This window comes from Euprymna scolopes, chromosome 46 (genome assembly GCF_053919585.1).
Source record: "Euprymna scolopes isolate OS-2025 chromosome 46, ASM5391958v1, whole genome shotgun sequence".
Lineage (NCBI taxonomy): Eukaryota > Metazoa > Mollusca > Cephalopoda > Sepiida > Sepiolidae > Euprymna > Euprymna scolopes.
Genome location: NC_136527.1, coordinates 151143055 through 151167187, shown reverse-complemented (window position 1 = coordinate 151167187; position 24133 = coordinate 151143055). Strand labels below are relative to the sequence as shown.

Here is a 24133-nt window from a genome sequence, read left to right as displayed (position 1 = left end):
CTCAAATTTAAAATCTTTTGCCTTTTTTTTTACCCTTTTGCGCTAATAAAATTGTCAGTAAAACAAATACTGTATACCCTTTAAATAAGGTTTTTATTAGCACAAAAGAACGATACATCGGATCCAACGTCAACATTATAAAGTAACATGGCGGACACTACTGGAGTAGTATACAGAGCTAGTGTTTCGTCAGGGAGAGTGCTATTGGGAAGTTTCGTATCCATACGAAACACAATACAATATAAGTGTCTTCTTTAGAATTTTTTTTACATGGGGGTCACCACTTATCAAGGCCCGAAGGCCACTCAGGGATAAGGGTCATTGCGTGTACAATAATCAATGAGATAGTATTGTAGTAATCATTAGTATTGGGGGGGGGGTGATAGAGTGTCTTACTTAAGGATGCGGTTTGTCAGGAGTTTGTTTATGTTGGACTTGAAGACGTCCAAGTTATAGTCATAGAGTTCCACTGGCGTGCAGATTTGGATTTAGGCACAGCTAAAGAGAGGGGAAAGATTGGCGAGTGGGATGCGAGGGATTGGAGCTCAGACGAGCACCTGCCATGGAAATAACGATAAAACAAAGACAGGCTCGCAACGTCTCTTCTGTGGGAGAGAGGTTGCAGTGAAGAGAAAAGGGCATCTCCCACTAAACCATGAAGTCTATTTTGTACTCTCTCAAGCAGGATAGGCTGTTTTTAGCAGCTCCTGCCCAGATGTGGCAGCAGTACTCCATCCTTGGACGTACTTGGCTTTTATACAGATAGAGAATTGCATTAGTAGTGAGATATCTTCTGCAGCGGTAGAAGGATCCTACCATTTTCCCAGCGTCCCTGGCAACAGATTTGATGAACGTGTTCCATTTCAGATCAGGAATAAAGGTCAAACTCAGAAGCTTGTCAAAACATAGAGCCTCCCCAAGACGAGAGCCATCCATTTCAATTAATGCCAGGTGGGGATCAAAGCGTTGATGATGTAAAAATAGAAGCTTGGTTTTGGATGCATTAAAAGTTATAGATCTAACCGTCTCCCCACCAGAATTTATGTGTATTGGTTGAAAACCAGCCATAACCCCGGAAATTGGAAATCTAAAACAAGTTTAACTATGCGTTCAGACTTATTCGCTTGACAAAATAAAAAGTTCAGGGGAGGCGGATGTTGTAAATCACGTGTGAAAAAGAATCGATTCTCTCAACTTAATAGTGAATGAAATTAGCTGATGTTTTATTAAATGAAAGATTTTGTTTCTGCCATTAAAAAGTGTGCCTTAAATAAGTTTATAAAAAAAAAATTAATTATGTATTTTTAATAAACAGACGAAATCAGCGTCCGAAATTTTCAGTTTTTAATGTTTTTTTAATTAATATAGCTCATTCTTTTTATTTATTTATTTATTTATTTATTTATTATTATTATTATTATTATTATTATTATTATTATTATTATTATTATTATTATTATTATTATTATTTAAAGGTTCGTATATATTTAAAAGAAACGCACTCAGAAAGACACCCGTTTATATAAATATGTTTTGTTTGAATACGTTCGTTTTGTTACTTACATTAAAAAGTTTTGTGTAAAAAAAGTGTGTTTTTTTTAATCCTTAAAAGTTTTGTAAATATTTAATATTAAAAATATGGGTATACCAAAATATTTTTTGTAAATATATATTTTTTTCTTTTAAATTTTAAAAAGTTTTGTAAATATATCGAAAAAATCTTGTTCGCAAAAATTCGACCATGTCTTCTATACCACCAGTGCCACTTGAAATGTACGCCAATTGTCGTCTTCTGCTATAGGGTCTCTATTCTTTACTTGGCCCAAAATAAAACAATAAAATGAATTTACTCAAATTTTAATCGAGAAGTTATTTGGGGCAAATATATATTTTAGATTAATATAAAAGGTATTTTCAAAAAAGAAACATTTTTATTTAATATGATTTTTTTATGATACTTTTATATGAATTTTTTTTTTTCAATTCTGTGTGTCATTTTTTCTGTTTTTTTTTTATTTTCGTTAACAATGTTTGTAAAAAATAGCAAGTTTATATATTTTCTTATTAGTTCGTGCCTTGCCTTGGTTTTACTAATTATTCACGACTAAAAATTACAAACGATTTAATAGACATCTAATTAAAGCCAGAGACAATTATTTGGCACACTGTATTGGAAAAAATAATTGTCTTAGTTGTAAAGTGTTTAATTAATCAAAGCAACGTCGACACGCGTGATTTACTCAGTTCGTCAGCGCAAAAATAATATTGTCTTATAAAAATAGACAATAAAACGAATTTACTCAATAGGCACTTAGGTGTTAACAGTAGTTCGACTAATCAAAAAAAAAAAAATAAATAAACCTCAAAACCTCAAAACTTCATATATTTTATTTATAATGAATTGGGCACAATAAAGAGAAATTTATTTTAAAAAAATCGCAACAAGCCTCAAACATTAACAAGCATTATCTAAACTTGATATGAAAACAATTCGGCACATTTAATGAACGGATATTTTTACACGCGGTACGAAATAATAATTATACTGATGATTACGCGAAACATGACACACAGATACGGATATTTTTACGCAAAGACCGAAATAATTCGGCACACTTAACTAATTAACAGACATTTTTTACATAAGGAATGAATATTGGTGACACCGTGTTACGATGACCTAAATTCGTTGTTCTTTGGCAGTTGATTTTCTTTTTAAATAATTTCACGTTAAATCGTGTTTTTCATCTTTTAATTTTGATTCTTTTATATTTTCATATATTTTATTTCTTAATGAATTGGACGCACAAAACAAAAGTTGTATCAATTTACTAAAGAAATCCTAACAAACAAAACAAAATTTCTGTTTTGAACACAAAAGAAAAACGAATTCATCCTGATTTTTTGTTTGTATTGAATTCCTGAAATGCAAGGTAAGTTTTTAGTATTTTGTACACTTTTTAAAATTAATCTGAAACATTAAAATAAGTTCATTTTTTATTGCAATTCAATAAAAATATTGATTCTGTCATGTTTTATAAAAAACGTGAATAAAATCTAGAATAAAATATATTAATCTTCCATCATAAAAATCTCGGTACTTTTACAGTTTAATAAAGACATTAAAAAATAGTTTGTTTTTTTTGTTTTTTGTTTTTTGTTTGTTACAGCGAAAAAAAAAACAAAAAAACAATTTGTTATGATACCGAGCAAAAGGTTCAATTTATAGGAAGAGAAGCTACTATTAAATATGGGGAGGGAGTGTCGACGCTTTAAATTGAGTTATGTCCCCTTGGCGTGTTCAAAAAATTCCTAGATCTCTATTTTCAACGCGCTGTCATAAAAACATGTTTTTCCGCTGTAAAAACACAAAACAAAAAAACTACTCGATCAAATTAAGTGAAAATTTTTTTCAGAGATCTTCAGTCCAAAACAGATACGTACAATATAACCTTTTTTCGATATTTTCATTTTTTTAAATGTTTTCATTAAATTGTACAAGTGCCAGAATCTAACATTTATATTGTTGTCAAAAATATGTTTATTTTAGTAAAATTTGTGTGATTTCTGTTAAAATAATACTGTTTACCATCAACACATGATTTAATTTTTTGTCGTTAAAGAATTCTGTTTGATTTTTATCCATTATTTTACATACCTGTGCATCTATGTTACCGTGCTTAAGCAAAACGTTATGATTGAGAAATCCGTTTTTGACATGGGGAGGGGTGTTAAATTTTAAAATACTATTTAAATATAATGCGGTAACATAGATGCACAGATACCAATACATCAATTTGTTTTATAAAGATGAGGTAAAATGAACACCCACGTATTGCCCATCACAAATAAGCAGAATCTTAACATAGAAAAACATTTTTTTTTAATTTTTAAAATCTAACCAAGCGTAGTTTACCCCCTAAAAATATTCACTTTTTTTTTTGTGTTAGTTTCGAAAGACTCAAACAATTTCTACCAAAAAGATGAATAATAAAAAAAAGTTAAAAAGTGGGGTATCACTTTCCGTTATATATTGTCAACATGACATGTAATCATTCACAGTTTCTAAATATAAATTTAAAGTGAAATGAACACCGATTTCATTAGCAGATATTAGTCAACAAGACATGTAATCATTCACAGTTTCTAAATTTTGTGGTATGATGAAAGGAGGGGATATCGGGGATTTAATAGACGAGTGTCACCGTGACATTTATTGGGTGGAATTATACTAGTATGTTGTTTAATTTTCAATTTCTGAGCGATTAGTGGGATTCCCTAGGTGACTGTCTCATGTCAGCTATTTTTCTTCGTTTGCTAACAAAGACTTAGCACTATTGTTGTGTTTCAAAATAAACGCTTCAAAACAAGTTCAAACAAAATGTTATAAAGGTTGCTGGAAGAATCACAAAACCTGCCTTTGGTAACATTTATTTGTAATATATTTGTTTTTTGATCACTTTTTTGTTGTTATTTTAATTGTTAGGTGGAAATGCAAATGAGTTAGCAAGAACACTTTCCCATGTTAAAAATGGCTTTCTAAATATATATATATATATATATATATATATATATATATATATGGTCGGGTCACTGGTGACTAAACTGGTTCCCCCACCAGACTTTTGGTGAGGAAGGTGGCTAGTCTCCCTGAAGGATTAAAAACAAGGCCTTCCAAATGGCAAATGAACCCTTTTTTGGGGTTAATGGCCAACTAGCACCGTGTGTGTTTGTGTGTATGTATGTGTGTGCCTACTGTTCAGAGGGACTGTGCTATGGCCCACCGACGTGTGGACATGCCCTGACACATTACCAATCCCTATCCCAGCCATGGGTCAAATGGCCTCACTGCCTTGTGAGAGCCATGGAAATGGATAAGGCTAGGGGAGCAACCCCGACAGAAACGATGGAGTGGAGCCCCTTAGGTGGTTGGATGGCATACTTGCATCCCTCCGGCAGCTCCTGCTCCCTTATTCGTCCCCAGCCGTCTCGACTATGTCTTGCTGTTGGAATTGGGTGGGCCAGGACGAGAGAGTGAGGCCGATGCAGCGCAAGTCCCCCTCACTATAATCCAAATCCAGCGCAAGTCAGGGTATCAAACATTGCGTCAACACTAAGCCCTGTGGCGATGGGCGAGCGGCAAAGCAGCAGGTGTGGAAATCACTGGGAGCTGTAGCTGCAAACCTGCACACAGGCGGCCCAGAAACTGGTCGTACTCCACTCGACCGAAGCAGCGAGGGGGTGCAGGCAACTGGCTGGCCGACCGAGCAGTCCTTTTCAGGATCACTCTGCTCGCCTCCATGGCATGACGACGGGGCTATAAAAGGAGCCCTAAACATAGCTGCTTCATCATCACCCCAGGCCAGCATACCGCGGCTGGCGGGGTTTCCCTCACAGCGGTCGAGACATGAGAAAAAAACGGTTGGTGCTTACCTTAGCATCATGGAATGTTCGTACTTTGCTCGACAACACCAGAGCTGACTGACCCGAGAGAAGAACTGCTCTCGTAGCAAGGGAGCTTGCCCGTTATAAGGTAGACATCGCAGCCCTGAGTGAAACTCGCCTCTCAGACAAGGGTCAACTGACAGAGTCAGGTGGCGGCTACACCTTTTTTTGGAGTGGACGCAGCAGCGAGGAGCACAGAGAGGCTGGCGTGGGCTTCGCCATCAAGACTGAGCACGTGAGGAAGCTGGTCACCATCCCGGACGGCATCAATGACCGGCTGATGAAGATGCAACTCCCGCTCAACAAGGCAAGAACCGCCACACTGATCAGCACCTACGCACCAACCATGACTAACCCCAAAGATACCAAGGACCAGTTCTATGAAGATCTGAAAAGCCTCATCTCCGCTGCTCCGCAGAGAGAGAAGCTCATCGTCCTCGGTGACTTCAATGCCCGCGTTGGCATGGACCATTCCACTTGGGACCGCGTCCTTGGCCACCATGGAGTGGGCAAGTGCAATAGCAATGGCCTACGGCTGCTCAGCCTTTGCGCTGCACACAGCCTTTCAATCACCAACACCATGTTCCGCCTACCCACCCATAGCAAGACGTCGTGGATGCACCCACGCTCCCACCACGGGCATCTGATTGACTACGTCATCATCAGGGCAAGGGACAGGAGAGACGTAAGATTGACCAAGGCTGTGTGTGGTGCCGAATGTTGGACAGACCACCGCCTGATCATATCCAAAATGTGCCTCTACATCCAACCCAAGAGGCGGCCTCAGGGCCAGAAAGTCACAAAGTGCCTTGACCTGGAAAAACTTAAAAGTCCAGATGTCATCCATGAGCTACAGGAAGCAATCAACGACAAGCTATCTGTCCCCCTCACCATCTCGGACACTATCAAAGATCAGTGGGCACACCTCAGAGACTCCACCTACTCCATCGCTCTCGAAATCATTGGACCCAAGCAAAAGAAGCACCAGGACTGGTTTGATGAAAATGACTCTGAGATTCAGCCCCTCCTGGAGGAGAAACGCCAACTTCTCCGTGCACATCAGAGTGACCCCAAGTGTTTCGCAAAGAAAGCTGCCTTCATCAACATCCGCAGCAAGGTGCAGGCTAGACTCCGCTCCATGCAGGATGCCTGGCTCAGCGCCAAAGCAGATGACATCCAGGAGCATGCCGATAGCCAGGATATGAGGAAGTTTTACGATGCGCTGAGGGCTGTCTACGGTCCCCAGTCCTCTAGCTCCTCCCCACTGCTTAGCTCCGATGGAACGATGGAAAAGCAGATCCTTGATAGATGGGCGGAGCACTTTAACAGTGTGCTAAACCGACCATCTTCCATCAACGATGAAGCCATCGACCGACTACGCCAGGAGCCTATCAACGAGGAGCTCGACACCCCACCCTCATCAGAGGAAGTAAGCAAAGCCATCAAGCAACTTTCCTCTGGGAAGGCCCCCGGCCCCGACTCAATTCCAGCAGAAGTATACAAAGCTGGTGGACCTACACTGCTTTTAAGACTAACAGAACTCTTCCAATCCATGTGGGAGAGTGAAGAATTACCCCAAGATTTTCGTGATGCTACTATCGTTCACATTTACAAATGCAGGGGAAATCGTCAGTCATGTGACAACCACCACGGGATATCCCTTCTTTCCATTGCCGGGAAAATCCTGGCCCGCGTCCTTCTCAACCGCCTGCTGGTGCACCTTGAAGATAGTCGTCTTCCCGAGAGCCAGTGTGGCTTTCGAGCGGGCCGCGGGACGACTGATATGATCTTTGCTGCACGCTAACTGCAGGAGAAGTGTGTCGAGCAGCATCGGGGTCTCTACACCATGTTCGTCGACCTGACCAAGGCCTTCGACACTGTTTGCCGAAATGGCCTCTGGTAGATCATGAAAAAATTTGGTTGTCCAGACAGGTTCATCACCATTGTCAGGCAGTTCCATGAGGGCATGACCGCCCGTATCCTGGATGACGGCGACCCCTCAGAGCCCTTCCCTGTGACCAACGGGGTCAAGCAGGGCTGTGTCTTAGCCCCGACGCTCTTCAGCATAGTTTTCTCTGCCATGCTCCAGGACGCTTTCAAAGACAGTCACTCTGGCATTGCAATCAATTACAGATGTGACGGGGAATTGTTTAACATCAGGCGAATGCAAGCAGTCACGAAAGTGAGGGAAACCATCATCAGAGACCTTCTCTTTGCCGATGACTGTGCCCTTAATGCCCCAAATGAGATAGAGATGCAACGTCAAATGGACGGATTTTCCACCAGTTGTGAAAACTTTGGTCTCACCATCAGTACAAAGAAGACAGAAGTCATGTACCAACCCGCCCCAGGAGATGCATTCCATGAACCCGGCATCACTGTCAAAGGGCAGAAGATCCATGCTGTGGAGCAATTCACCTACCTTGGCAGCACCCTCTCCCGCACCGCCAACATTGACATTGAGGTTAACCATAGGATCTCCACAGCGAGCAGTGCATTTTGAAGACTTAGAGAAAATGTGTGGAAGAGGAGAGGCATTACACTCGCAACCAAACTGAAAGTATACCGAACGGTCGTCCTGACAACCCTACTCTACGCATGTGAAACTTGGACGCCACATAAAAGACATGAAAAACAGTCGAATGGCTTCCACCTCAGATGCCTCCGTAATCTTCTCAACATCCGCTGGCAAGACAGAATTCCTGACACAGAAGTCTAGAAGCGCGCGGGGCTCCATACATCACCACCATAATCTGCAAAACCCAGCTCCGGTGGGCAGGCCATGTCTATCGCATGCACGACAGCCGAATCCCCAAACAACTTTTCTATGGGGAACTCAGCCAGGGAAAGCGGAATGCAGGGGGCCAAAAGAAACGATATAAAGACTGTCTGAGAACGTCCCTAAAAGACTTTGACATCAGCCCCCAGTCTTGGGAGAGTCGCGCTGCTAAACGTCTGGCCTGGCGTTGCGTCATCAGCCTAGGAGCCGACAGGGCAGAGAATCAACGCATGACACACGACCAGCAGAAGCGCAAGAGGAGGAAGGAGAGAGCTGCCGGTTCACAGCCTGCCGATACCGCCTTCACGTGTCCAGAGTGTGGAAGAGTCTGCCGAGCACAGATTGGCCTCATCAGCCATCTCAGGACCCACAAACCCCTGACGCCGAACTGATTGATATCTTGGTCATTGTCGACTTTGACGGACGAGCAAGAAGAAGAATGTGTGTGCTGGGGTGGAGGGACTCCCATAAGCCGTGGTGAAGTCAACCTTTCTAGGAGAAGAAAAAAACAAAGCGGGAGACCAGTACCCGCATTAAGCTGGACTGCAGTTAAACTTGTTGCTGGCTATCTTGCTCTTGCTTGTTGCTGGATCTCAACATCTTGAACCGAGAGAGAGACTTAGCTGTCGTACAAAGCTAAGACTGTAATATCATCTGTGTATGGATACTTTCTCAGGCATTTGTCTATAAAAATGGTCCTGTGGCGATTGAAGTAATTTTCGGGCTCATGAACTGAGGGAGTGGCACTCATCTGACAAGACATTGCAATTATCATATATATATATGAAAGCCAATTGAAATATGTTTTGCTTATTAAATTGTTTGATGAAAGTAGAGAATAATTGACAATACGTGGATTCTAATCTAAAAACAAATCCTAAGAAAGTAAAAATAGATATGAGTGTTATTCCATTTTTCCATAAAACTTTGAAACTGTAAATGATTACACTTCTCGCTGAGCGCTAACTAGCCATAAACTGGGTGTTCATTTTACTTTAAATCTATATAGGGCAGTGATCCCCATCAAAACCTTTTAATCTTAAAATATAAGACGGTTGAAATTTATTACACAATAAGTAGATTTTTAATTTTTTCTGGGGTAAACTACATCGAGTTAGATTGTAAAGATTTACCAAAATAAGTTTGGTTGAATTTTTGTAGAATAGTAACATTTTTTTGTGTGTGAATGTTAAATTATCTTAAAAGATTTGTGAGAAAAGGTAGCATTAAATTCTAATATATTTACAAAAACATCGGAGTGGGCTGCAGATGGGTTTAAAACACATATAGTTTATCCCATTTATTCACAGAATTATTGAAGAACAAAACAGGAGTAGGATTTAAGATAAAGAGAAAACTTTTTTTAATTTTAAGTGATTTTTGTATTTTTATTACTCTGTGGCCATTTTACATTTTTGTTCACAATTACTGGTCATGTGACCAAAGAATTGTATTGTTTGATTTAACTTTTATCACATATAAATTCATCATAAGATTCTCACCCACGTTTTTTCGATTGCAATGAAAAACCATGTATGTTGCTAGCCAATAACATTGTTCCATGCCACTATTTTATATTCCACAGTTTGATATGTGTATATGCATGAGGAAGCCGGAAAAAGATGTGATGATGTCAGATGTACTTCTAGGAAATACATGTTCTAAACTTGATTTATCCAGCCATACACTACCTCTGCCTTATACGCACACATTTATATATATATATATATATATATATATATATATATATATATATATATATTGGTTTTTGACAAAGAAATCCAGCAGAGTGCTCAATTATAAGGAAAATCCAAAAAATAAGAGCGTATTTATGTTTCATTTTGTTTACAAAATGTTTTTAGATTAGACAAGTCATTAGTACTGTTGGTTTCAAACCAGATAATAAGGGTCTCTTTAGATACCCATATCAAGCTCTCTTCAGCAAATACTCATCTCTTCTTGTATGGGTATCTGAAACCGTCCCTAACTATCAGGTTTTAAACCCTCGGTACCGATGAATAATCTCATTTAAACATTCTGTAAGCAAACGCACACACACACACACTTTATATATATATATATATATATATATATATATATATATATATATATATATATATATATACACAATTTATTTATAATTGTATTTCGATTTTTTTTTATTTTCAGATATTCCTGTTTGAATTTCAATGGATCATCATTTTCGTTAAATATTATTCTGTAGACAATTACTGCCTGACGTCGAAGACAACAGCTATATCTTTGCAAAAATATATTTCCCTTATTAAAAAAATACAGTGGAATATTACTATTTAAATAGACTGAAAATAATCAGAATACCCCATGGAGATAATGTTTATACTTGTGATATATGACTTTACAATTTTAATTTAATGTAAATTAATGAAGAGAAGTAAAGAGTACAAAAACGTATTCCCTACATTTATAAAATACAGTGGAAGATAATGTTTTTATTTGTGTAATATGTTTCATTGTTCAAATGAAAAATCAACACAAAGAGCAATAAAGTAGAAATATATCCAACAGGCACAACACTAGCAAAATGATATAGTCTTGCAAAGATTTGCTGGAAAATCTATGAATTTAGACTAAAACTTTGAGCACAATTCTGTAACTACGTTGATATTTTTGTAGGACCAACTATATAAAAATATGCAGAAGAGTGGAGAAAAACCACATTCTTGTAAAGTGTGTGGATATTCATGTTCTGAAAAATCAACGTTAGTGCGACATATGAGATCTCACACTGGGGAAAGGCCACATTCTTGTGAAGTATGTGGATATTCATGTTCTCAAAAATCAACGTTAATGTCCCATATGAGAATTCACACTGGCGAAAAGCCACATTCTTGTGAAGTGTGTGGATTTTCTTGTTCTAAAAAGTCATCGCTAGTCAGACATATGAGAACACACACTGGGGAAAAGCCCTATTCTTGTGAAGTGTGTGGATATTCTTTTTCTCATAAATACCATTTAGTGTCACATATACGAACTCACACTGGGGAAAAGCCATATTCTTGTAAAGTCTGTGCATATACTTGTTCTACAGTATCAGATCTAATTAAACATAGTAGAACTCACACTGGAGAAAAGCCATATTCTTGTGAAGTTTGTGAATATTCATGTTCTCGAAAATCATTGTTAGTAATACATATGAGAACGCACACGGGAGAAAAGCCATATTATTGTGAAGTTTGTGGATATTCATGTTCTCGAAAATCCTTGTTAGTAATACATATGAGAACGCACACTGGAGAAAAACCATATTCTTGTGAAGTTTGTGGATATTCTTCTTCTCATAAATCACATTTAGTGTCACATATAAGAACTCACACTGGGGAAAAACCATATTCTTGTGAAGTTTGTGGATATTCTTTTCCAAAAAAATCAGATTTAAATCAACATATGAGATCTCACACAGGGGAAAAGCCACATTCTTGTGAAATGTGTGCATATGTTTGTTCACGAAAATCATTGTTGATAAAACATATGCGAACTCATACTGGAGAAAAGCCACATTCTTGTGAAGTTTGCAGATATTCTTGTTCTGAAAAATCAAGACTAACCATTCACATGAGAACTCATACTGGGGAAAAGTCACATTCTTGTAAAGTGTGTGGATATTCTTGTTCTCACAAATCACATTTAGTGTCACATATGAGAACTCACACTGAGGATCAATAGCAGCCTTATTGAAAATTTGAGAGAATGCAACATATATGTTATCGAGGAAAGCACAAACGTGGAACATCATAAAATCAGACGTAGAGCATAACAGGGGCATACAACACTTCCAAAAAAGATCCTCAAATCTGAACTAAGCCAAAAAAAAATTACAGTTATAAATCAGCTTTCAATACTGCCATCAGACACAGGTTTAATAATAGAGACTGCCCCTAATATAACATAAATAGACCAGAAAATAATAAGATAATGTACCAAAACAAATACATGGACAAGATATACCTAGCATGATAATAAATGAGATTAACGCATCACTGAACTCGCATTTCGAGCCACTATCGTAAGCATGAGCCAATACACCAAAAGTTGAATGGACATGACGATTGGAATGGTGAAAGAGCATCCTGATCATCTTTCTCAATAACCTCAATCACAAAACTTGCTGAAAACTTTAGAGGAGTTATACCAGAGAACACTGTCGAGATACACAAAAAACTAGTGGAACATGAAAAAATGTGATGTAGGGCAGAACAGGAATATACAGTACCTCTGAAAAAGATCCTCAAATCTTAATTAACCCTAAAAACAAAATTACTGCTATAAATGAGATTGCAATACCTGTGATCACGTACGGTTTTGATATTATAGACTGGCCTCAGTATAACATAAATAGGCTTGATACAAAGACCAGGAAATAGTTATCCCTACATACTGTAACATACCGAAACCAATGTATGGACAGGATCTACCTACCATGAAGAGAAGGGGCTTAGGCCTCACTGAATTCAACCATGCATATCAGGACAGTATATTAAGCATTGGTGAATATATTAAAAGTTCAACGGACATGACAATGGGAATGGTGAAAGACCATCCCGATCATCTGTCTAAACAAACCTCAATCACAAAGCTTTCTGTAAACTTTGTAGGAGTCATGCCGGGGAACACTGTCGAGATACACGATAAACTGGTGACATATTGCAAGAATGAAAAGACAAAAATACTCCGAAATAGAAATTAGAAAACAACGATGGAAACATTATAAGGGAGCAGGGAAGCTGAGCCTGTAGTACATAGACAAGGATGCTTCACTCTAATGGCTCAATAGTAGGAGACTTCCATTTAATGAGGAAAGATTCATCATAGCCGGGCAACGTCATGACTTACAAATGGTCTGAATAAGTGATATTACGAAAGACAAACCATAGTAGATACAAAATGTTTAAAAAAAAAAATAATAAGATAATAGTTATAAAGTATAATATTAACAGCTGGTTCAATCCCTAGTATATACAAAATGTTTAGAATAATAATAATAAGAAGAAGATAGTAGTTATAATGTATATCATTAAAATGTGCCTCTGGTGTTAATTTAAATAATAATAACATTAACTATTACTTTCACTTGGTTTTCTCTAACTAGTGTAACATACAAAGAAGAAAAAAGACACATTCTGACAAGGTTAGAAGTCATCACTAATCAACATATTAATGCATCACTTGTCAACATATTAATGCATCAGTTGTCAACATATTAATGCATCACTAATCAACATATTAATGCATCACTTGTCAACATATTAATGCATCACTAATCAACATATTAATGCATCACTTGTCAACATATTAATGCATCACTAATCAACATATTAATGCATCACTTGTCAACATATTAATGCATCACTAATCAACATATTAATGCATCACTAATCAACGTATTAATGCATCACTAATCAACATATTAATGCATCACTAATCAACATATTAATGCATCACTAATCAACATATTAATGCATCACTAATCAACATATTAATGCATCACTAATCAACATATTAATGCATCACTAATCAACATATTAATGCATCACTTGTCAACATATTAATGCATCACTAATCAACATATTAATGCATCACTAATCAACATATTAATGCATCACTAATCAACATATTAATGCATCACTAATCAACATATTAATGCATCACTTGTCAACATATTAATGCATCACTAATCAACATATTAATGCATCACTAATCAACATATTAATGCATCACTAATCAACATATTAATGCATCCCTAATCAACATATTAATGCATCACTAATCAACATATTAATGCATCACTAATCAACATATTAATGCATCACTAATCAACATATTAATGCATCACTAATCAACATATTAATGCATCACTAATCAACATATTAATGCATCACTTGTCAACATATTAATGCATCACTAATCAACATATTAATGCATCACTAATCAACATATTAATGCATCACATATCAACATATTAATGCATCACTAATCAACATATTAATGCATCACTTGTCAACATATTAATGCATCACTAATCAACATATTAATGCATCACTTGTCAACATATTAATGCATCACTAATCAACATATTAATGCATCACTAATCAACATATTAATGCATCACTAATCAACATATTAATGCATCACTTGTCAACATATTAATGCATCACTAATCAACATATTAATGCATCACTTGTCAACATATTAATGCATCACTAATCAACATATTAATGCATCACTTGTCAACATATTAATGCATCACTAATCAACATATTAATGCATCACTTGTCAACATATTAATGCATCACTAATCAACATATTAATGCATCACTAATCAACATATTAATGCATCACTAATCAACATATTAATGCATCACTTGTCAACATATTAATGCATCACTAATCAACATATTAATGCATCACTTGTCAACATATTAATGCATCACTAATCAACATATTAATGCATCACTAATCAACATATTAATGCATCACTTGTCAACATATTAATGCATCACTAATCAACATATTAATGCATCACTAATCAACATATTAATGCATCACATATCAACATATTAATGCATCACTAATCAACATATTAATGCATCACTTGTCAACATATTAATGCATCACTAATCAACATATTAATGCATCACTTGTCAACATATTAATGCATCACTAATCAACATATTAATGCATCACTAATCAACATATTAATGCATCACTAATCAACATATTAATGCATCACTAATCAACATAGTAATGCATCACTAATCAACATATTAATGCATCACTTGTCAACATATTAATGCATCACTAATCAACATATTAATGCATCACTAATCAACATATTAATGCATCACTAATCAACATATTAATGCATCACTAATCAACATATTAATGCATCACTTGTCAACATATTAATGCATCACTAATCAACATATTAATGCATCACTTGTCAACATATTAATGCATCACTAATCAACATATTAATGCATCAGTTGTCAACATATTAATGCATCACTAATCAACATATTAATGCATCAGTTGTCAACATATTAATGCATCACTAATCAACATATTAATGCATCACTAATCAACATATTAATGCATCACTTGTCAACATATTAATGCATCACTTGTCAACATATTAATGCATCACTAATCAACATATTAATGCATCACTAATCAACATATTAATGCATCACTTGTCAACATATTAATGCATCACTAATCAACATATTAATGCATCAGTTGTCAACATATTAATGCATCACTAATCAACATATTAATGCATCACTTGTCAACATATTAATGCATCACTAATCAACATATTAATGCATCACTAATAAACATATTAATGCATCACTAATCAACATATTAATGCATCACTTGTCAACATATTAATGCATCACTAATCAACATATTAATGCATCACTTGTCAACATATTAATGCATCACTTGTCAACATATTAATGCATCACTTGTCAACATATTAATGCATCACTTGTCAACATATTAATGCATCACTAATCAACATATTAATGCATCACTAATCAACATATTAATGCATCACTAATCAACATATTAATGCATCACTTGTCAACATATTAATGCATCACTTGTCAACATATTAATGCATCACTTGTCAACATATTAATGCATCACTAATCAACATATTAATGCATCACTTGTCAACATATTAATGCATCACTAATCAACATATTAATGCATCACTTGTCAACATATTAATGCATCACTAATCAACATATTAATGCATCACTTGTCAACATATTAATGCATCACTAATCAACATATTAATGCATCACTAATCAACATATTAATGCATCACTAATCAACATATTAATGCATCACTAATCAACATATTAATGCATCACTTGTCAACATATTAATGCATCACTTGTCAACATATTAATGCATCACTAATCAACATATTAATGCATAACTTGTCAACATATTAATGCATCACTAATCAACATATTAATGCATCACTTGTCAACATATTAATGCATCACTAATCAACATATTAATGCATCACTAATCAACATATTAATGCATCACTTGTCAACATATTAATGCATCACTAATCAACATATTAATGCATCACTTGTCAACATATTAATGCATCACTAATCAACATATTAATGCATCACTAATCAACATATTAATGCATCACTAATCAACATATTAATGCATCACTAATCAACATATTAATGCATCACTTGTCAACATATTAATGCATCACTTGTCAACATATTAATGCATCACTAATCAACATATTAATGCATCACTTGTCAACATATTAATGCATCACTAATCAACATATTAATGCATCACTTGTCAACATATTAATGCATCACTAATCAACATATTAATGCATCACTTGTCAACATATTAATGCATCACTAATCAACATATTAATGCATCACTTGTCAACATATTAATGCATCACTAATCAACATATTAATGCATCACTAATCAACATATTAATGCATCACTAATCAACATATTAATGCATCACTAATCAACATATTAATGCATCACTTGTCAACATATTAATGCATCACTAATCAACATATTAATGCATCACTTGTCAACATATTAATGCATCACTAATCAACATATTAATGCATCACTAATCAACATATTAATGCATCACTAATCAACATATTAATGCATCACTAATCAACATATTAATGCATCACTTGTCAACATATTAATGCATCACTTGTCAACATATTAATGCATCACTTGTCAACATATTAATGCATCACTAATCAACATATTAATGCATCACTTGTCAACATATTAATGCATCACTAATCAACATATTAATGCATCACTAATAAACATATTAATGCATCACTAATCAACATATTAATGCATCACTTGTCAACATATTAATGCATCACTAATCAACATATTAATGCATCACTTGTCAACATATTAATGCATCACTAATCAACATATTAATGCATCACTAATCAACATATTAATGCATCACTAATCAACATATTAATGCATCACTAATCAACATATTAATGCATCACTTGTCAACATATTAATGCATCACTTGTCAACATATTAATGCATCACTAATCAACATATTAATGCATCACTTGTCAACATATTAATGCATCACTAATAAACATATTAATGCATCACTTGTCAACATATTAATGCATCACTAATCAACATATTAATGCATCACTAATCAACATATTAATGCATCACTTGTCAACATATTAATGCATCACTAATCAACATATTAATGCATCACTAATCAACATATTAATGCATCACTAATCAACATATTAATGCATCACTTGTCAACATATTAATGCATCACTTGTCAACATATTAATGCATCACTAATCAACATATTAATGCATCACTTGTCAACATATTAATGCATCACTAATCAACATATTAATGCATCACTAATCAACATATTAATGCATCACTAATCAACATATTAATGCATCACTAATCAACATATTAATGCATCCCTAATCAACATATTAATGCATCACTTGTCAACATATTAATGCATCACTAATCAACATATTAATGCATCACTAATCAACATATTAATGCATCACTTGTCAACATATTAATGCATCACTAATCAACATATTAATGCATCACTTGTCAACATATTAATGCATCACTAATCAACATATTAATGCATCACTTGTCAACATATTAATGCATCACTAATCAACATATTAATGCATCACTAATCAACATATTAATGCATCACTTGTCAACATATTAATGCATCACTAATCAACATATTAATGCATCACTAATCAACATATTAATGCATCACTTGTCAACATATTAATGCATCACTAATCAACATATTAATGCATCACTAATCAACATATTTGTGCATCACTAATCAACATATTAATGCATCACTTGTCAACATATTAATGCATCACTAATCAACATATTAATGCATCACTTGTCAACATATTAATGCATCACTAATCAACATATTAATGCATCACTTGTCAACATATTAATGCATCACTAATCAACATATTAATGCATCACTAATCAACATATTAATGCATCACTTGTCAACATATTAATGCATCACTAATCAACATATTAATGCATCACTAATCAACATATTAATGCATCACTAATCAACATATTAATGCATCACTTGTCAACATATTAATGCATCACTAATCAACATATTAATGCATCACTTGTCAACATATTAATGCATCACTAATCAACATATTAATGCATCACTAATCAACATATTAATGCATCACTAATCAACATATTAATGCATCACTAATCAACATATTAATGCATCACTAATCAACATATTAATGCATCACTTGTCAACATATTAATGCATCACTAATCAACATATTAATGCATCACTTGTCAACATATTAATGCATCACTAATCAACATATTAATGCATCACTAATCAACATATTAATGCATCACTAATCAACATATTAATGCATCACTAATCAACATATTAATGCATCACTAATCAACATATTAATGCATCACTAATCAACATATTAATGCATCACTAATCAACATATTAATGCATCACTAATCAACATATTAATGCATCACTAATCAACATATTAATGCATCACTAATCAACATATTAATGCATCATTAATCAACATATTAATGCATCACTTGTCAACATATTAATGCATCACTAATCAACATATTAATGCATCACTAATCAACATATTAATGCATCACTAATCAACATATTAATGCATCACTAATCAACATATTAATGCATCACTAATCAACATATTAATGCATCACTTGTCAACATATTAATGCATCACTTGTCAACATATTAATGCATCACTAATCAACATATTAATGCATCATTAATCAACATATTAATGCATCACTAATCAACATATTAATGCATCACTAATCAACATATTAATGCATCACTAATCAACATATTAATGCATCACTAATCAACATATTAATGCATCACTAATCAACATATTAATGCATCACTAATCAACATATTAATGCATCACTAATCAACATATTAATGCATCACTAATCAACATATTAATGCATCATTAATCAACATATTAATGCATCACTAATCAACATATTAATGCATCACTTGTCAACATATTAATGCATCACTAATCAACATATTAATGCATCACTAATCAACATATTAATGCATCACTTGTCAACATATTAATGCATCACTTGTCAACATATTAATGCATCACTTGTCAACATATTAATGCATCACTAATCAACATATTAATGCATCACTTGTCAACATATTAATGCATCACTTGTCAACATATTAATGCATCACTAATCAACATATTAATGCATCACTAATCAACATATTAATGCATCACTTGTCAACATATTAATGCATCACTTGTCAACATATTAATGCATCACTAATCAACATATTAATGCATCACTAATCAACATATTAATGCATCACTAATCAACATATTAATGCATCACTAATCAACATATTAATGCATCACTAATCAACATATTAATGCATCACTAATCAACATATTAATGCATCATTAATCAACATATTAATGCATCACTAATCAACATAATAATGCATCACTAATCAACATATTAATGCATCACTTGTCAACATATTAATGCATCACTAATCAACATATTAATGCATCACTTGTCAACATATTAATGCATCACTAATCAACATATTAATGCATCACTTGTCAACATATTAATGCATCACTAATCAACATATTAATGCATCACTAATCAACATATTAATGCATCACTAATCAACATATTAATGCATCACTTGTCAACATATTAATGCATCACTAATCAACATATTAATGCATCACTAATCAACATATTAATGCATCACTAATCAACATATTAATGCATCACTTGTCAACATATTAATGCATCACTTGTCAACATATTAATGCATCACTAATCAACATATTAATGCATCACTAATCAACATATTAATGCATCACTAATCAACATATTAATGCATCACTAATCAACATAATAATGCATCACTAATCAACATATTAATGCATCACTAATCAACATATTAATGCATCACTAATCAACATATTAATGCATCACTTGTCAACATATTAATGCATCACTAATCAACATATTAATGCATCACTAATCAACATATTAATGCATCACTAATCAACATATTAATGCATCACTTGTCAACATATTAATGCATCACTAATCAACATATTAATGCATCACTTGTCAACATATTAATGCATCACTAATCAACATATTAATGCATCACTAATCAACATATTAATGCATCACTAATCAACATATTAATGCATCACTAATCAACATATTAATGCATCACTAATCAACATATTAATGCATCACTTGTCAACATATTAATGCATCACTAATCAACATATTAATGCATCACTAATCAACATATTAATGCATCACTAATCAACATATTAATGCATCACTAATCAACATATTAATGCATCACTAATCAACATATTAATGCATCACTAATCAACATATTAATGCATCACTAATCAACATATTAATGCATCACTAATCAACATATTAATGCATCACTAATCAACATATTAATGCATCACTTGTCAACATATTAATGCATCACTAATCAACATATTAATGCATCACTAATCAACATATTAATGCATCACTAATCAACATATTAATGCATCACTTGTCAACATATTAATGCATCACTAGTCAACATATTAATGCATCACTAATCAACATATTAATGCATCACTAATCAACATATTAATGCATCACTAATCAACATATTAATGCATCACTAATCAACATATTAATGCATCACTAATCAACATATTAATGCATCACTAATCAACATATTAATGCATCACTAATCAACATATTAATGCATCACTAATCAACATATTAATGCATCACTAATCAACATATTAATGCATCACTAATCAACATATTAATGCATCACTAATCAACATATTAATGCATCACTAATCAACATATTAATGCATCACTTGTCAACATATTAATGCATCACTAATCAACATATTAATGCATCACTAATCAACATATTAATGCATCACTAATCAACATATTAATGCATCACTAATCAACATATTAATGCATCACTAATCAACATATTAATGCATCACTAATCAACATATTAATGCATCACTAATCAACATATTAATGCATCACTAATCAACATATTAATGCATCACTAATCAACATATTAATGCATCACTAATCAACATATTAATGCATCACTAATCAACATATTAATGCATCATTAATCAACATATTAATGCATCACTAATCAACATATTAATGCATCACTTGTCAACATATTAATGCATCACTAATCAACATATTAATGCATCACTAATCAACATATTAATGCATCACTAATCAACATATTAATGCATCACTAATCAACATATTAATGCATCACTAATCAACATATTAATGCATCACTAATCAACATATTAATGCATCATTAATCAACATATTAATGCATCACTAATCAACATATTAATGCATCACTTGTCAACATATTAATGCATCACTAATCAACATATTAATGCATCACTAATCAACATATTAATGCATCACTAATCAACATATTAATGCATCACTAATCAACATATTAATGCATCACTAATCAACATATTAATGCATCATTAATCAACATATTAATGCATCACTAATCAACATATTAATGCATCACTTGTCAACATATTAATGCATCACTTGTCAACATATTAATGCATCACTTGTCAACATATTAATGCATCACTAATCAACATATTAATGCATCACTTGTCAACATATTAATGCATCACTTGTCAACATATTAATGCATCACTAATCAACATATTAATGCATCACTAATCAACATATTAATGCATCACTTGTCAACATATTAATGCATCACTTGTCAACATATTAATGCATCACTAATCAACATATTAATGCATCACTAATCAACATATTAATGCATCACTAATCAACATATTAATGCATCACTAATCAACATATTAATGCATCACTAATCAACATATTAATGCATCACTAATCAACATAATAATGCATCACTAATCAACATATTAATGCATCACTTGTCAACATATTAATGCATCACTAATCAACATATTAATGCATCACTTGTCAACATATTAATGCATCACTAATCAACATATTAATGCATCACTTGTCAACATATTAATGCATCACTAATCAACATATTAATGCATCACTAATCAACATATTAATGCATCACTAATCAACATATTAATGCATCACTTGTCAACATATTAATGCATCACTAATCAACATATTAATGCATCACTAATCAACATATTAATGCATCACTAATCAACATATTAATGCATCACTTGTCAACATATTAATGCATCACTTGTCAACATATTAATGCATCACTAATCAACATATTAATGCATCACTAATCAACATATTAATGCATCACTAATCAACATATTAATGCATCACTAATCAACATAATAATGCATCACTAATCAACATATTAATGCATCACTAATCAACATATTAATGCATCATTAATCAACATATTAATGCATCACTAATCAACATAATAATGCATCACTAATCAACATATTAATGCATCACTTGTCAACATATTAATGCATCACTAATCAACATATTAATGCATCACTTGTCAACATATTAATGCATCACTAATCAACATATTAATGCATCACTTGTCAACATATTAATGCATCACTAATCAACATATTAATGCATCACTAATCAACATATTAATGCATCACTAATCAACATATTAATGCATCACTTGTCAACATATTAATGCATCACTAATCAACATATTAATGCATCACTTGTCAACATATTAATGCATCACTAATCAACATATTAATGCATCACTAATCAACATATTAATGCATCACTTGTCAACATATTAATGCATCACTTGTCAACATATTAATGCATCATTAATCAATATATTAGTGCATCACTTGTTAACATATAAGAAGGTGGAAGAAAGAAAATACTGTATTTGGGAAGCAAACACTACATTAAATTTACCTGAAATTACAACCAATAAATTGCTGTTGATTTCAAGAAAACTGTTATATACTGCATCACTTATCAACATATTAGAATGCATCACTTTTCAACATATTAGAAGGCATTACTTTTTAAAATATTAATGCATCACTTATCAATATATAAGAAGGGAGGAAGAAAGAAAGAAAAATACTGTATCGGGGAATCAAACAATGAATTACTGTTGATTTCATCACAAAATTAATATATCTTGTAATAGATGTGAAGAAACCCAAGTAAAGCTTCCAGTTTCAAATTTCTTGTACTCTGACAATACTAATTTGATTTCAAGAAAACTTATATATTGCATCACTTTTCAACATATTAGAATGCATTACTATTCAACATATTAGAATGCATCACTTGTCAACATATTAGAATGCATCACTTATCAACATATTAGAATGCATCACTTATCAACATATTAGAATGCACAACTTTTCAACATATTAGAATGCGTCACTTGTCAACATATTAGAATGCATCATTTATCAACATATTAGAATGCATCACTTTTCTACATATTAGAATGCATCACTTGTCAACATATTAGAATGCATCACTTTTCAACATATTAGAATGCATCACTGTTCAACATATTAGAATGCATCACTTTTCAACATATTAGAATGCATCACTTTTCAACATATTAGAATACATCACTATTCAACATATTAGAATACATCACTATTCAACATATTAGAATGCATCACTTGTCAACAT

General features: G+C 33.3%; 1 protein-coding gene across 1 annotated transcript in view; it reads left to right on the top strand.

The window, feature by feature from the left end:
• The window catches only part of LOC145270237 (uncharacterized), a 108725-nt gene that overhangs the window by 25629 nt on the left and 58963 nt on the right, over positions 1–24133 (top strand). The window contains exon 3 of the mRNA XM_080125872.1: positions 10880–11928. Coding sequence (XP_079981998.1) covers positions 10880–11928 — 1049 coding nt within the window. The remainder of the gene's footprint in view (positions 1–10879; positions 11929–24133) is intronic.